The 18,783-nt window shown below is 29.2% G+C and overlaps 1 protein-coding gene across 1 annotated transcript in view; it reads left to right on the top strand.

Annotated features, from left to right (window-relative positions):
* Positions 1-411: 411 nt before the first annotated feature.
* Positions 412-18,783, top strand: part of LOC136974896 (inner nuclear membrane protein Man1-like) — a 50,677-nt gene continuing 32,305 nt past the window's right edge. The window contains exon 1 of the mRNA XM_067269881.1: positions 412-1,303. Within this exon, the coding sequence (XP_067125982.1) occupies positions 655-1,303 (649 nt within the window). The 5' untranslated portion in view covers positions 412-654. The remainder of the gene's footprint in view (positions 1,304-18,783) is intronic.

An 18,783-nucleotide genomic window follows, 5' to 3' on the forward strand; every position in this document is an offset into this window, starting at 1 on the left:
TAGGAAGCCAAGAAAGGAACCTTTGAATAAGTATTAAACAGAAGATTCTTTGTTAAAGAGGTGAAGGTCTGCTATAAGTTTCCTATTATGTCAAATGCAAACATGATTTCGGCTTTTTAAATATTATGTACGAATTTATTATTATTTTTTTAAATTATAAATAATCGAAGATATATTTAAGAACTGAAATTACATAAATATACTCGTATTAATTACGGTTTTATTATTATACGTATATTATACAGCGGCGGAATAAATGCGGATAAATAAACTGATAAAATATTAAATAACGAGGCAATATTATTATTATATAGTTTGATAAAAGTCGAAAATAAAAATTAAAAAAATTATTTAAGACGATAAAATATGGTTTACGTTTAAAAATAATTATATTTCCGGTCATCTGGGTTTGTTGTGACGTCAGAGCCGGTCAGACGAATCTTTCGGAGCGTCGGTGATTGTATTTTGGTAACCATGTGAACGTAAGATTTTATTATACACGTCGATGCCGTTATTATTTTAAAGTATTTTTCTACCATTATGTGCGTGAATCATCTAAAAAATACGTACGAAAGTAAGAAATTCTGATGTTGTATAGGTGAAAGGAGGTTTTTTTAGTGTCAAAGCTAAGCCTAACGGATCTTATTAGCTAAGATGGCGTCCACTTTGAGTGATGAGGAATTGAGAGAGAAACTCGAAGAGCTAGGAGAGAAGGTAGGTCCTATAACACACACGACAAGAAAAGTTTACGAAATGAAACTCGATAAAGCTATGCAACAACGTAAAACGAAACGTCGTAGCTCGAATAAGTTAGAATTGAGCCGTTTCAGTTCGGACGAGAACGAAATGGATGGGAAAGGTTCGAAAACATCCACATCATCAACGTCATCACGACGTCACATTCGTCCAAGACGAAGCATTGTTTCTGGTCGATCTCAATCAACAAATGATCAAGTTGATTCTAATGCCTTTAAAATACCCGATATTCCTACGTCAAGAACGTTAACTAATAGTAATCGGTCTCCTAGTCCTTCGACTTATCTATCTTCTGATCTCACCAGGACTAGTGTTCGAAGCTCTCGAAGATTGCGTCGACAGAAATTAAATAATTTTGATATAGATTCATCGGATTCGGATATCGATTTGGATCATCATAATCGTTTTAAAAAGAAACAAGTACAATCAGAACGTACTAATTTGGAAAATAATATAGATTCATCATCGCATTACAATTGGGATAATTCTTTTTATAAAACTGAAAAATTTGATAATAACGACAAAACCAAAGCACAGGTTTCGACTGGTGAGTTACAGTTTACTTTATTTTTTTTCATTTAATATAGTGATTGATCAATTGTGTGAGTTAATGTGTGATCGGGGGTTGTTTCGGCTTTTTTGTGGAATTGCCTAACATTTCTTATTCGCTGGATTATTTTTTCTCTTACTGTAACTTTTTTACTGACCCGAAATGAAAGTACGACGGACAATATAAAAATATGCAGAGTTTTACAATTGAGTTTCTCGAGCAATTTTATAATTTTATTTTGTTTAACTTTTCGAGAAAAGTCATTCCGTCATTGAATATATGGACCCAAAGATTGTCTCCATTTGTAGATCTAAAAATTTCTGTTTTGAATTAAATTCTCCCTGGAATTCAATTAAGACTTTTTGATAGATGTGTTTATTATTATATTATTCCAGTCTACCATTGTTTATTAACATATATAGAACACAGAAATAATTTTCTTTAGAAAATCTCCAAATTTACCTCTAGACAAAAAGAAAAACCTCTAAATCCAGAGGTAAAACTTTCAAAACGGTAACTCTGCCATCACCTATGTGTAATTGTTGGTGGCATTGTTAATTTACACAAATTTAACAATAAAATTGTATCAGATTACGAATGATTTGTGTTCTGTGATGTTCTTTTTTGTCAAATGACTTTTTTCCCCGGATTACCTTCTGGCTGTTTGCCATATCAATTGCCAGATTAATGCAATTTTTGCAAATTGCGAATTTTATTATGGGCAGCATAATTCTTGTGTAATGATTGTTTATTAAACCAAATCATTATTTTACTGAAAAAATACAGAGAAAATGATAATCAGTTTGAACTATAATAAGAGGAAAAAAAAACTGTCTGGCTAGTAGTATTTATCTTCAGAGTTTATAGGTTGTTTATATTATACTTGAAATTGTTAAACAGATTGATAATATATATTCATTTCTAAAACTTATAAAGGAATTCATTTTATAATCATTTATAAGGGTTTTAATGTAATTTGTTGAAAAAATAATTATTGTATTAATAATCATGTAGGCCTTTACCTATAACTTAAAAGTTTGGTCAAAATATCCAATTTGTTATAAGATATAAATATTGTTAGCAGTTTGCTATTGCAATCATTTTTAATGCTTTAATATAAAATGTTTTTAGAAAACAGAAATTATTTTTTAACAGTGTGAAAATGCATAAAATATGACAGAAGCAAAATAAAGATAAATACAAAGATAAAGCTTATTTATTCTACCATTTTGAAGTAAAGAGTTATTGTGTCTAAATAATATATTTTTAATTACTGATTTTTCTTGAGGCCGAAACCTATAAAATGTTTAATATTTACCGTATTCAATTCTTTGCATATTAATGAAGTATCTCATTTTTCCTTATAGGTGGTGGTTCTTATTTTAATTATTACTGCTAGAAGTTTTTTTGAAAGTATCATGCTACATACAGCAAAATATTATAATCAGTTCTTAAAATGTAAAAAAATATTTTTACAATCTGTCTATTCATGTTTTAAAGTACATACATCAAAAAATTTTTTAATGCATCATGACATATTTAGTAATTTGATGAGACTGATTAATATCAATAGAATACTGAATTAAAAGTCACAATGCTTCATTTATTTTCTTTGGTGCTACATTACCACATTTATTGAAAAATGTTTGAAATGAGTTTTTTCAATTAATTTAATAGTCTGATTGTTTTGCTTTTGGTATATTTAGCAGTTATCAATTCCTTAAATGGTATATTTTTATATTTAAATCATGCTTTGTTAATAAAATTATCATTTAAAATATTTATTTGATATCCCTAGTATTAAATTATTATATTTAAGAAATAATAATTGATTATTTAAAAATATTTTCAGCCATTTTCAAAATGGTAGAATAAATAAACTTTATATTTGTATCTATCTTTATTCATTTTTGCTTCTACCATTTTATGCATTTTCACACACTGTTATAAAATAATTTCTATGTTTTCTAATAATATTATATATTAAAGAATTTAAAATGATTGCTTCAGCAAACTGCTAATAATATTTATATTCCATAACAAATCAGATATTTTGACCAAAATTTTAAGTTTGGCATTGTAATGGCTTAATGGAATGTGTAAACAAAAATATGCTATAATCAATATATGAATTAATGAGTACTAAGTTTTGTCTCTAGGTAGGACTCACACACTGTTGATGTAGGAGTATTCAAGCAGAAATAGGTGAACACAAGCTTATTATTATATAACTTGGACATAAATATTGTATGATAAGTCGTCCATAGAGTCAAAACTTAGTGCTCATTAATTCATATGTCATAAGGACAAAAAGCAAATCATAATGCTATATTCAAGTTGCAACTGTGGTAATTTTGAATAGTTTAAAATTTTTTTGTAACGGATTTTAAAATAATGAAATTTTTAACAAATGTTATATATTGTTTTAAATTAAGTTTTATAATTTTTATTACAAAATAATAAGTGAATGGTTTTAAAATTGCAAATTTTTAAGTCATTCGTAAATAAATTATACAACAAAAAATATCAAATATTCACAGTCTTGAATATGCATCATTTCTGATTTATCTCCGAGATATATATGAAATGACATTAGCCTCTCTTACTGAACAAAATGTTTAAGAAGTAAACTATTTAGAGTAATGAAATGATACAGTCAAAAGATGACATAGATTACCAGAAAAATCTGAAATCTTGAAAGAAGTAAATTATTTTATATTTATAGAACATCACAAAGCCTGACGAGTTAATATAATAATCCGACAATCACCTAAATTATAGTCATATTTTAGCTCGAATATTTAGGCGATCGTTAGATTATTATTTTATATTGCAAGATATTAAAGTCATAATGTCTGAATGGTTGATTAATTTAAGCTGCATCTGTTTATTTTTAAACAAAGCATTTGCTTTTGTCTATTGATTATTAAATTTTTAAATAATGTGTTATATGTTCTAGAAGGGTTTTGCTCCATGTATTCTTTCATCTGTCTATATATATGTATGTATATAGACAGATAATGATCTGTCTATATATATGATAGTACAAATCTGAGGATTCCTTAACCTGAAGTAGGTGTTCAGATCCAGTTTGAAATGCACCTCCATACTCATATTTATAAGAGAGAAAACTAATTGGTATAACGTAATTCTTGAGTATCCATTTATTAATAACTATATGTTAACTAACCTGGCGTTTAATGTCAAAAGATTTTTCATACAACTTAGAATAAATAAGGAATTAATATTAATCAATAATAATTTCATCGAGTTTTCCAAGAGTATCTGCCCTAGATGTCATACAATAATTTCAAAATTTCATATGTTTTGTGGCTGTAAAGATGCAAAGAAACTAGCACATAATCTTGACTTGCATATGTTAACAAGGTGCACTGATGAAAGAGCAATGTATGAAATATTCCATTCAGCCAAGATAGACATAATTTATAGATTATATAAATATGCTCACAAATTTTTTAACGTAACAATTCATTAAAGACATAGGTAGCATTAATTAATGCTATTTTATGTTTAAGAACCAAGTGTGTGAAGAAAGTTACAAGTTGCAGTATGAGTTGGAAGGTCTTTAAATTGATGGTATTAAATACTTACAATCGGCAACCAATGTGCTGTATAATGCTTGGTTTGATTTGTATTATTGGAGTATTTTTTAGTATTAATAACAAGAATTGTTGTCAAAACATCCTTTGTAACTGGCTCCTGCCTTATTACGAATAAATTTTGGATTATATATTAATATTGTCTATATATATGATAGTACAAATCTGAGGATTCCTTAACCTGAAGTAGGTGTTCAGATCCAGTTTGAAATGCACCTCCATACTCAAATTAATTGAAAAAGCACAGTTTTTATTTAAATAACATAAAAACTTTCCTTTCAGATTTTTCCATCAAAATTAAACATAGAACAACCTTGCAATTCCATAACAAAAAACAAGAAGATTCTTTTTTTTCAAATTTGGTAACATCACAAGTTTTTTGAACAGTCTGCAGAAGAACATTCCAATTCTGTGTTTACTTGGTTTACTTTGTTCATTGTACCCATTGTACATTCCCATTTGTTTCATAAATAATTTTTTTAATATTTATGTGAGAAAGATTCAAGGTTCACTTACACTTTTATCCATAAAATCAATTCTATTGGAAACAAAAGATTATACTTATAGTACTGAAAATGCTGCTGAATTTAAGAATGTAGTGACAGTGTGTTTACACTAAGGCGTTATAAGTGAAAAGAATAAGACATTCTTATAAATAACATTCTGAAGAGAATTTTATTCTTAAGTTCCTAATGAAAGAAGGAACTAAACCAACTGAAAAATTTATAGAAAATTTCCAGAATAGTTTAATGAAGAAAGCATTTCATTCTGATCTATTTATAACTAATAAAATAATTTAAAAAATGTAAATCAATAAATAATTCAGAATGTGCATGTTTTATTACAATGATAGAACAGGACATTCTATGCATTTAAGTTTCAACAATTTTCCACAATCATCAAAAATTCAATAATGTTTCATCACAGTTTGTAGCATAACTATCATTCATACATATAATTTGGAAAGATGTCATAGAATAGGAGTCAACTTTTCGTAATGCATAATAATCTAACCTAAACTTTTGACTTGAAAGAATCCAGCATGGGGTGGTAATCAGGGGCGGATCTAGGTTTTTCGGGGCCTAGGTCTTATTGAAGTCCAATGGGGCCCATTTTTTTGTTAGATTAAGAATCTTTACATTGATTACAATAAAACAAATAATACTATAAATTATCATTATTATTACTATATTATTAATATTAACTATTTTTTACTATATGACAAGTGCTCATTGTTAATAAAAAGTATTAAAAATTTATGATGATAATTCAATTTTTGTGGGCCCTTGACACTTGGGGGCCCAGGGCTTAAGCCCTATTAGTCCCTATGTAGATCTGCCCCTGATGGTAATGTATCAATTCTTTCAAATAGAAACTAAAAAAATTTAAAGGTCTATAATATACAGTATTAATTCTCATCTAACCTATGCACAGTAACGAAAATATATTATTAAAGTTTTCAGTCATTTTTACAGACCATTCACAGTTACAGACTTTAAGTTGGATAATTTAGAAATTCAACAGAAATAATGTAGAAAAGAAATCATAAGGATGCCAAACCATTTTTAAATTATAACAGAAAATAATAAAGTACAAGATAAAAAATAAATGTACATATAAATAGTAGATATTTAATAAAATAACATAAAAAATGATATATTTTTTTAATGTTATTTTATTATATATCTATTATTTTTATTTTTTATCTTGTATTTTATTACCTTCTTTTTAATAAAATATAAAAATGTAGAAAATACAAAATGTCTTCAGATATGTCTCTGTAATCACCTGTGACATACAATCTTCATTCACATAAATGATCTTTTATTGGAAGCTTTTATAAAAAATCATTTCTGTAGGTGAAAATTTATGTTACTGGTGATTATGAAGATGGATATCCAAAGATATTTTTTATCCTCTATTTTTATATTTTATTACAAATGCAAATACTATTGGCCAATTTAAAGGAAATTTTCTGTTTTAATTTTAAAATGGTTTGATGTTCTTATGTTTTCTTTTCTATGTTACTTTCATTGTATTTCTAGATTGTTCATTTTTTCGTATGATTTAAAGTTTGTAATCTGAGGATGGTGTTTAAAAATGACTGAAAACAATAATTATTAAGATTTCCTTGTTACTGTATAAAGATTGAATGAAAGTTAGTATGTATTGAAACAGTTACTTTTGGTAATATGCAACATTGTAGGATGATGCTGATAATGCTCATTTACATATTGTCAGTTTTTGCCATTTCAACAACAAGTAATTCAGTGGGAAGTGTCGAATTGTCACTTATATTTCATAGACTTCATGTGGTCATCATCTGCTCAGTCTTGAAGAATTTTTTGAATTAAATATTTTTCTCGGCAACTAAAAGGTGTTTTGTATATGTTTATCGTTTTGCTGAGTTCTTTCTGAATTTTTTGATTCTTTGAAAATTACTATTGATTTTTTGTGGTTGCATAACTGTCCTAAACAGTTTTACTCTACAGATATATATGTTATGGACAAAGTGATTAATTGGGCATTATGAATAATGACCAAAAAGGGAGTGCATTGTGATAAATATTGATTAATTTATCAAATTGACTGGTCATTATGAATACTGCGATCACCTAGTCGGGCAAAGTGATGATAATAAATTGAGGAGTGATCATCTGACATACGCTGGCCAATTGGCACTGAGTTGTGTGTGCATATCATGTTTAGTACCGAATTTTAAATTTGAAAACCAGTCAAAACCAGTTTTTAGTTAGAATGCGCTTTAACTAGTTGAAACTAGTTTATACTGGATGTCTTTGTTATAACTAGAATTTACTGCTAGTCAAAAACAAATTTGAGTTAAAACTAGTTTTAACTAGACAAAACTGGTTTTAACAAAGACATCCAGTATAGACTAATTTCAACTAGTTAAAACGCGTTCTAACTAAAATCGGGTTTTGACTGTAACATATATAATAAATGATAATATTATATATATATATATATATGTTACTGCTAAAGCTCGAAAGTCGTTAATGTGTACATTACCTAGTTAATTTCCAGATTAACAAGGAGGTGATCTGTTAAAGTTTTGAAAATTGTTCCATTTCTCAAATTACCTAGGTAATGAGCAGATGATCTAGGTAATCTTAATCTGCACATTACCTACTGGGCACTCGGTAAAGTGAAAATAAGATCTTTGCTGGAACAACAGCAACATTTCTGTACGCTTAAATTAACATAATGTTATTTATTTAATTTTCGATATCTAAAGAATCAAGTTAATGCAATCAATCAACAAATTAGTTGATAGAATCAATTATCAATCAATTAAAAAACTGTAATACAAAAAATCAAACAGTTTAAAATATTATTACAATTAGAGAAATGAATTTGCAAAACATATGATAAAATTGTGCTTACTTATTAGTGCAATCTAAAGATTGGTGACACTTTGAGTTACATAGCAATTGGTTTTTGCAACAAGCACACCTATTTGTGGTACATTTAGATTTGCAGTCACATTTTCTGAAACCCTGCCCAGTACCAAGATATTGTTTTATTGCTGTTTAATGTAAAGATATTTTTACAGCAGGGACATCTTCTTTCATTAAAAATCTCTCTTTACAAACACTGAATTCAGATTTTGCATACAATTGTTTTAAAATACCCGTTTTAGTACCAAGTTTATAAAAGCCATCCTCTGTTTTACTAAGAACCACAGCTAAAATTGAGCATGCATCAGTTTTTGCTCTGTCTTCTTTGGGAAGTAGTAGGGAAAGGAAATGAGAGAAAGAAACTTTTGAACTTTAATGATATGGAAGCTGTTAATGTGAAGATTACCTAGGTAAAATGCGGAAAACTGTTGATTCCACACGTTAACGGATCAACCTAGTTAATCTGGAGATTAGCTAGGTAATGTACACATTAACAGCTTTTGAGCTTTAGTGGTAACATATATATATAATAGGTTTTTAGTCAGAGCCTGGTGCTTGAACAATCCTAGGATTGTCCAGTGCAAAGAAACTATAACTTGAAATAAATTGATTTTGTTTTGGGTTTTGCCTACTCTTAGTGGACAATCTTACATTTGCACAATCATAGTATACTGGACAATCTGCTCCAGAACAGTTCGACTGATAAAACAGTTTGCCTATAAGGGATAAGACAATCAGATAGACAAATTGTACTTTTCAATTTCACAAATAATCTTGGATTATGTACATGTGTGTAGTCATCTGAAATTTTCTGTTTTCTACTTTTTTAATATTTTAACCTTAAAGAAATTTGCTTTATTTATTTTTTGCTTATTAATAATCAAAAGAAATATTGACTTTAGTTAAAATACAATGAAAACTTATACATATTTTCATTTACATTACATTAACATTAAAAGGCAAAACTGTTAATCAAAACTATTGCAGATTTAAATAATTGCACATATATTGTACTTAGTAAGTTATAAATATTTAAAAATAAATTAATTTTATTTAATGTCACAGAGTTCTTGATAACAGCATTAGACCTATATAACTTGTTGATTTTCTTACATAATCAATTAATTTGGCTGATGGTTGGTTGTTTAGAAATAAATATTGCTTACGCATCTCTTACTACAATTATATTTAAAAAAGCCTTGGCTTCCAAATTTGGATGTTTTTATTTAATTTTCTTAAACCTCACTTATTCATTTAGAACATTGCCAATACTTACTAAACATTGGCTTATGAGGTGGAATTTGATTTCAGGCATAGATATAGAATGTAATATAATTATAAGACCCAATAACAAATCTGTGAAAAAAGAATAGTAAGCTTTACTTTTGCTTTTTATTCTTTGTAAATAATTTGTACAACATATAAAACTTTTATGTCTGGAGCAAAATTAAAACAACCTGTGTGATTTTACAACTATATATTATTAGAGAAAATTGTGAGATGATTGATGGGAAATAGGAATAGTGTATACACCAAAGTGTGTGCAACGCTATGAGACAACTTATGCATAAATAGCAATCTTCTCAAACTTTGGAGAGGACACAATCAGTGGAATGTATCTGTGTAATAATGTTAAAAATTTTACCAATAATTTACTTACAAAAGGATGGATGATGTGCAAAAAATGATGATCATATTTAGTGTAAAGTGTAGAGCAGGGGTCCCCAACCTTTTTGTACCTAAGAGCACATTCTAGAATACCGGCCGGACGGCGGGCGCCATTTATTTTTTCAAGGTGAATTTATACTTGGACATAGTTAATAATACATACACATAATGTACAGAAAACATTTAATTCCAAAAATGTAATAAAACATACACAAGACTATTAACAATAATTTTTACAAAACAAGTAATTACTAAACAATGCATACAAAATCTACAGAGTATAAAAATTCTTTATAAAAAATATAAATCTGAAAGTAAATGATTTTTGGCATTGCATTTCATTGGCCTAATTGCTTCGTAATTAGGAGAGTATGATGATATTCCTGCTCGTAAGCAATCGTCAAGGTGTTCATCTGTAAGTCGTTATCTGTACTTTGATTTTATGATATTCAGAACGAACCGGTTTATTTCATTTCAGGTATGGGAAATTTGGTTGAAGATTTGGTGGAGGGGAAAAAGAGATCGGTCGCATTTCGCTTTGTGCTTTTATCTGTGTTGGACGCCATTTCTACTTTTGAGTGGTTAATCATTAAAAACGAAAAAAACTTTTACATAGCATTTTTTTGAAAACCGAAATATTTTTATTTTTATCGTGGTCGCACAGCGGCGGGCACACACAAAACGATCGGCGGGCGCTATGGTGCCCGTGAGCATAGGGTTGGGGACCACTGGTGTAGAGCATAGAAACAATGAACAATACACCTTACAGCATACATAGTTAAACTTTATTATGATAGTCACCTGAGAACATAACCAATAAAATAGTATTTATTTTCCTAATAAATCAGCTAAATGTATTAGAAGTAAGTGCAACATTGCGATAGATAAAAACACATACTATGTATGGGAACATCAAATTACCATTAGCAGGGCCAGATCATCGAATAGACAAATGAGGCAAATGTCTAGGACCCGGTTTTTTGAAGGGCTCGGTCAAACTGTCTACTGTATTTTGAAAAGATTTGTAAATAAGATAGTTTACTTTTCTGTTGGACAACTGTATATAATAAACAAATAAAAACATATTGCTTTTTATATCGTTATTATAATTTCTAAAATCTAAAGAAAATATGTTCTTATGTTTCTTCTTATTGAAAGTAATTCTTCTGATAATTTAGAATTTTTTTTATAGCGATAAGAATAATATTAACTATATGTATTCTTAACATCCTGTGAAATATTGTTAAACTAGTAGGGGGATGCCTTTACTGGGCATTTATAAATAATAATATACTCAATTATACTGAATAAAAGCTGAAAATCATCGCTGGGGTGCCCTTGTGGATATTTTTGGCAATGTCTGTAAATCTAGTAGCAGCAGTGTCATTCTGTGACAATAATATTTATATCGTTAATTTAAATAGTAGCTAGGGGCACCCCTAGTGTTTAACAGTGTGAAGTTCGTTGCTAGTGTAAATTTTGAATTTTTTACTTTTCTACTGTAAGGCAAGTTGAGGTTCAGAGGTAGGTCATTTACCATTATTATAATAGAGTAGACAACCGTATAACATGGTAGATATGTTCCGTGTTATATGAATTCCGTGTTGTACAAGTCACTTAGATTTTACAAATACATGAGCCGGGCACTCGTGCACTTTAGTGGGTACAGCTGTTTGAAAGGTTTTTCCCATAAAATTAATCGATTCTAGACTAATTTGATTCGAACATTTCCAAAACACGTATAATTTTTTAGGAATAATCCATATAAACTATGCTATAAACAAAAAATTGTAGGAATACTTACCAAGTGCGCATCGTTCGAACACGCCCATACTTAAGCTTGTTTTCGTCGCGGAGCGGCTCATTGAACGGCATATGCATGTTTTCTAATAAGTTATTCTTTCTGCGAAAAATTCGCTGAACTTTTGAGACATCATTAATAGAAATATAATTTTTATAGCTGTTGAATAATAAATGTTTTTTAGTAGGTTCACTGCTTGCTTAAACTCAATGGTTTGTGCAATGTCCACTATTGGTCCAGATTTGACCAATTCTGTTGAGACACGAGTCGGCGATGACAATCTGACTCATTCTTTTACCGTGTTATACTGGTACGAGCCGCTTTTAGCGCGTTATACGAATCCGTCTTATATGAACCTGTGTTATAGGGGGGTCTACTGTAATTTTATAATTTTGATTATTTGAGCTTGTTAAATTATATATTTTAATATATTAGAGAAAATGAATTATCATTACGCTTCGGGTTCTGAGGAAAGAAAGTGCATGAAGAAGTTGGAGGAAGAAGCAAATAAACAGAAATGCTCTGCTAAAATATGTTATTCATACAAAAGTAGACAATATCAATGTGGAAGTTGAGCCTGAAGAAAAGGACGTTGGTGAATATTCTGGAAACAGTGAAAATCAAGAAGTACAAATAGAGAAGACAGAAAACAATGAAAATATAATTTAAGTAGTTGAAATGAAAAATATAGAAGACAAAAACATACCAGAGGTTGAGAAGAAAAATGAAAATGCAATTAATGAAGTAGAAATACAAAATGTAGAAGGTAGATCCAACATCGTTAATGATATTTTAATTTTTGACAATTTGGACATTTCATTATGGCCTTTAAATTTAACAACAGACATGCAACATTATTTGCTTAAAAATAAACCATCATCAAATATTTCTCTTGTACACACCACTAAAAAAGTAGTGACAGAAGGTGGAAAAACTGTAACTCGGACATTAAAGAAAAATATTTTTACTCGTAATAAGGCAAACGGTGAAAAAATTGAACGAGAATGGTTAGTGTATAGCCCAAGAAGTAAAGCAATGTGCTATGTTTGCAAGATATTTGAGATCAGAAGAACTGCTTTTACAGAAGGCTACTCGGACTGGAAAAATGTAAATGTAAGAGTGAAAAAACATGAACGTTCTACTGACCATAGGCATTCTATTGAAATTTTTATAGGAAAATATTCAGTTGAGGGACGTGTAGATACTATAGTTGAAAAAAGTATTTAGAAAAAAAAAAAAACACGGAGAAAAGTACTGCTGTGGGTAGTAGCAACAATAAAATTTTTAGCTAAAAATTCTCTTGCATTTCATGGCTCTAATGAACTCTTTTCTGAATGTCAAAGCAGGAATTACATTGGAACCCTTGAATATTTGGTAGAATTTGATGAGTTTTTAGCATCGCATATAAAACAATATGGATCAGCTGGAAAAGGCACGTGAGTTATCTTTCTTCGACTATTTGTGATAAATTTATTGAAATATTGAACAAGAAAATGTCAGAAGTTGAAGCTGCCAAATATTTTTCTATAATAATTGACTCTATATAATTGACTCCTGATATAACACATGTAGACCAATTAACTTTTATATTGCGCTATTTATCAGAAGATGGAACCCCAATTGAGAGATTTTTTGGATTTATTCCCATCTATTCTCATTTGGGAGAATCATCAGAAAATGAACTTTTACAGAATATTGCAAAATTAAGACTTGATATTAGCAATTGTAAAGGACAAAGCTACGATAATGCAGCAAATATGCCTGGCAAATACAATGGGCTCCAAAACTGCATTAAAAGACAGTGAAACAGCCCATTATGTTTCTTCTGCTTCTCATTCATTAAATCTAGTAATAAATAATGCTAGTGAATCATGCTTGCAGGCAATAACATATTTTAATTTACTGGAAATCATTTATACCTTTTTTCGGCTTGTACGTATAGGTGGAACATTTTAGAAAAAAACTTTTGCTGCAAATAATAAACATTTTACAGTAAAAAAGTTATGTACTACGAGATGGTCTTGTAGAGCTGATGCAGTTAAAGCAATTCGTGCTGGGTTAGACCAAATAAAAAGTGCTCTTCTTGAAATATCTTTAGACGAATCTCAGAAATGTTCTGTTAAAGAAGAATCATGAAAAATAGCAAACAAAATAAATACTTTATAGTTCATTTTGTTAACAGTTATTTGGGATAAAATTCTTTCCAGATCAAATGCAAGCATTTTGCAGTAAATATTTTTGACAATTAATGACAATTTGTTAATAGTTTAAGAAGTTCATTTCTGGAAATAGAAGCAGAGGCATTAAGCACGTCAGAAATAAAAGTGTATTGTGATTTTAAAAAAGGTTCCAAAAAAGAAAACGTTTCTTTGATGATGCTTATAATGATGAGGAAAATGTAAGTTTTTGTCAGAGCCAAGAAATGTTTAAGCGAAATTGTTTCTACGTAATTTGTGATAAAATATCTCTTGAATTAAAAGTTAGAAGCAAAAGTTACAAAGATATTGATGAAATTTTTAAAACTCTTAATACAAACATAACTAACGACAAGGACGTATCAATTAATACCGCATTGCTAAAAAAAATGGTACAGTGGCGACATTGATACTGAAGAATTGGACGAGGAATTGTTGCAATTTAAATTAATTTGCAAAAGTCAAAATTTAATGTTGCCATCTGATATGCTGCAATTTATAAAGAGCACAAAAGTAGTATCAACATTTCCAAATACAGAGATATTATTATAAATATATTTAACTTTGCCTATATCAAATGCATCTGGTGAAAGGTCATTCTCAGTATTAAAATGAGTAAAAAATTATTTACAAAATTCACTGAATGAATCAAAATTAAATTCTTTAGCTGTTTTATACATCAAACAAAATGCTTTGGATAATATTAATTATGATGAAATAATTGATAATTTTGCTGAATTAAAGACTAGAAAACAGAATTTTTAAATAAAGTTTATTTAAACAGTAATACTTCGGTTTTTGTTGACTTTGGTTATCGTCGATTTTTTTGTGAAAAATTTGTCTTTGTTTTCATTGATTGCCTTGGATTTCGTCGGCGTGCTCAAGTGACCTCGCTGCTAATTTTGCGAAAACAAAGGGCAACCCATGCGTTTTCCAGCGCAGTGTGGCATTATTTCTCATTGTGTGAATATTACCCCGCGACGGCCCATTGTTGGCCAACGGTTTTGTTTCCTGAACACTGGGAGTTCAGTCGTGGGTTTGCGCTTTACCAGGGCAGGCTGGCCACGTGAAGTTTTCTGGGTTATCTCCACATCTGTAATGCCTGAATAGGGCCAGTAACCATTAAACGGAATTCCCGGAAGGCATTATTCCCTCGATACCACCATCATAAACGCATACAACTACTATTACATGACAATTACGTCACACTTTACCACGGGGCGATATAGACTAGAAGCTCATGTCCAACTAGCTTCTACAAGATAAGACCCTGCGTGTCTAGCTGAACAATTCCATTGCTTTTATCTTAATGCTAATTATCTTATCTTTAATCTTAATGCTTTTATCTTTATGTTAATTAGTTTTTTATATTAATTTCTTATTGCTTTTAGTATTTAACGCTACATTAATTCTCTATAAAATGTGTTTTTGGTATGTATTTTGGAGTGTCTAGAACAAATTAATTGGATTTACATTGATTCATATGGAAATAATTGCCTTCGTTTTCATCAGTTTAGAATTTCGCCGATTGTTTTCGGACGGATTACTGACGAAAACCGAGGTATCACTGTATTTATATACTTAATTTTTTAAAACTATCTTGGCTTTTATTTAAATTATTTTTTTCATTATTCAATTTACCTCTCATGGGTAAAATATTATATTATTTAAATATTAACAAAAAGGTTAAATTAAACAATTGATATTTTGAGGTAATATCGTTATTGTAAAACAACTTTTGTTAGACATTTAATAAAATAAATATCAATTTTTTTTAAATTTATAAACAAACTTTTCTAGAAAAACTAAAATTTTTTGTTGTATATTAAATATTTTTTATTAATAAAAATTTAAGATTTGTTTTAGTTTTTCACATTACAGTAGTACCTCAGAATACGAAATTAATCTGTTCCTAAACTATCATGAAATGTCATAAGGTGAATAATTTTTCCTCATATGATTACATGTAAAACCAAACAATCCATTCCAACACGAAAAACACACTCAAATTAAAGCTAAGTAGTACATTGAAAAAAAATAACTTTAGTAAGGAAAACACTGAAAAATGCATTTTGTAGTTGCAAATGTATAAATAACCACAATAGAATAACAATTGATAAAAAAAAAATGTAGCTTTATTTGCACTTGAGATAGACCTTTGAGGATAGACGACTGGAGGCGTAAACTGGTGGTGGAAAAGAGGGAGAAGGGAAATCATACTAAAACTTAACTTACATAACATAATGTATCAATAACTAAAAATAACTTAACACTAATTTTTTTTAATCTTCTCTGTTTTATATATTTTTTTAAATTTTTTATTCACTGCTTTTTGCTTTCTTTCCTTCACTTCCACCAGCACTTTCACTAGATAGAGGTCGGTTTTTTTTTTTAACTCTTTCCGCCCTGTAGGCACTAAGAGGGCCTCTTTTAGTAGGCCCATTATGGGTTCGGCCAGGCACACAATGGGGCGACCGGGCCCGACATATGCGAACGGACCACTCCCGAAAAATTCCTGGGGATTATTCGACCCATTCGGATTCGATCCCGGGTCCCCCAGAGCGGTAGGCTGCCACCTTGACCGCTCGGCCATCCGGCCGGATAGAGGTCTCTTGGTAAAATATCTATCCAAAGAGGTTTGGCTTTGCCTACTTTTTAAAATGTTTCTAAAATGACTTAGGCAAATGTCATTAAACTGAGCAGCAATGATGCCAGTGTGAACCTTTTCGGGATGTTTCTTTTCAATAAAATCAGTCACAGTCACAATCAGAAAGAACACGGTGGTGCTGTGAACTAATGTAACATCGTATGGTGAGCTTTTGTTCATACCGTGGAGCAAAAATATGTTCGAATTTCATGTCGTATACTGAAAATTTCGTATGCTGAAGCGTTCGTATGTAGAGGTATTACTGCATTTAGTTTTGTTTTATATTTGTTGTGTGCATTATTTCTTGTGGGAGAGGGAGGGGGCCCGGTAGGAAAAAATGCCTTAGGCCCCAAAGTGGGTTAATCAGGCCCTGACCATTAGTAAAGATCACCCATACAGAGCTTGCAAAAGTATGTTTTAGAAGATTGATAAACTTCACATTGGAAGAATGTTGCATTGTTAATCTCTGATCTGAAACAAATTTTTATTTGGAAAATATTACTGATACAAAAACACAATTCTATTAAAAAATGTATATGATCATTATACTTAATACAGTTATGAAAATTGGAAAAATCAAGGCTGATATGAACATCAGTACACAATGAAATGAAACCAAGAAATACTAAATGCTATTCACTGTTATTGGGTTATGTAGCAAGAGAAAAAACAAATGTTTGAATCAATGTGTCCTGCATTATTTTTCCAAAAATTAACTTATTTTTTTTGTTTAATAATAAAGTTTTAAAACTAAAAGTTTCATTTAATTTATGACTTTCTTCCTTTGTTTAAAGTACGTGCATAAATAAATATCTAGTGTAATACTTAATATTTAAAATTTTAAGCATAATTTTGGAAAATTTTGGCAACAATCTACTAATTTCCCATATATTATTATTCTTGATTATTGCAGTGTTTTTTCTGACAACATTAACTACAGTAACCAGGGTTTCTGTACTTTCTGCTGAGTTTACAACTAGAGTATTGACAATAATCTACTAACAATTGCAGGTTATTTGTTTTGTTGAAACGTGTCTTCTTTTTCTTATCTTGTTTTTGTTTTCACTAAACAAAAGAAGAAAAAGAAGACACGGTTTCCATAATCCATAATCTTTACCGATTCTGTAAAGATTATGGATTAAATAGATGAATTTGCCAAGTGTCTATAAATTCACCAAGTCGTGACACCAAACAAAACAAAAATTGGAAGTTAGTTTAATGCTTTCAGGACTGAGGATAAGTTCTTGTAAATGTTCCTGCAGACTGGAGGTTTTTTGTTGGAAAGTTTTAAATGTCTAAAGGTGTTTTAGAACAGTGATTCTTAACCTTTCTGAGCTATTAGTATGCACAAGTTTTGGTGGCACATCAAAGAGGATAGCTATTAAATGTATAAGTGAAAAGTAATGTTAAAGATCTTAATTTTTTATATAAAAAATATACAAATAATAATAATGAAAAGTAGAGAAAACAGTTAGCAGTTTTTAATTATTTTGTGGCAACCCTATGAGAAGTAGGCACAGGTGATAAAGATAAATAATTTCAATAAAATATAGACAGAAATTTCGATTATCTCTTTCTTGTTTTAGTGTTTGAAATGATAATGAAAATAGTTAGTCTCTTTTATTTAAAAATTGTAATTAATGTTCTGTGTGAGATATATTCAAAAGAATTTTCTCAACATGAATTAAAATTTTTTTCTACAGAAGAAAAATGTGACTGCTTGTATGTCAAAAGAACCACTAGATTTATTTTTCAAAAGAGGTTTTTTAAACATTATTTTCTATGTAATATTGCATTTTCTTATATTATTTCAACTGATTAATAAAAGTAATTTATAATTGCTAATTAAAATTAAACTTTTTAATGATTTTAATAAGCATACTTTTGTATTTTCAAATCGTTCAAATTTATTTCAATATTTGGGTTAATGTTCTACTTTGTAGCTGTTTATAAAATACAGTAAAATAAGAGAAAATTTTTTCATAAAGATTCAAATATTAAATATCTATAAATTTTATTTTTGTAATTTTTGTTTTTAATATAATTGATAATTTTTTGTTTTTATTAGATGCTTTACAATTGAAGTTTGTTAAAAATTTCATGTTTGATTTTAAAATTTATGAATTA

Source organism: Centruroides vittatus, unplaced genomic scaffold (genome assembly GCF_030686945.1).
Source record: "Centruroides vittatus isolate TY-2023 unplaced genomic scaffold, ASM3068694v2 contig_359, whole genome shotgun sequence".
Taxonomy (NCBI): domain Eukaryota; kingdom Metazoa; phylum Arthropoda; class Arachnida; order Scorpiones; family Buthidae; genus Centruroides; species Centruroides vittatus.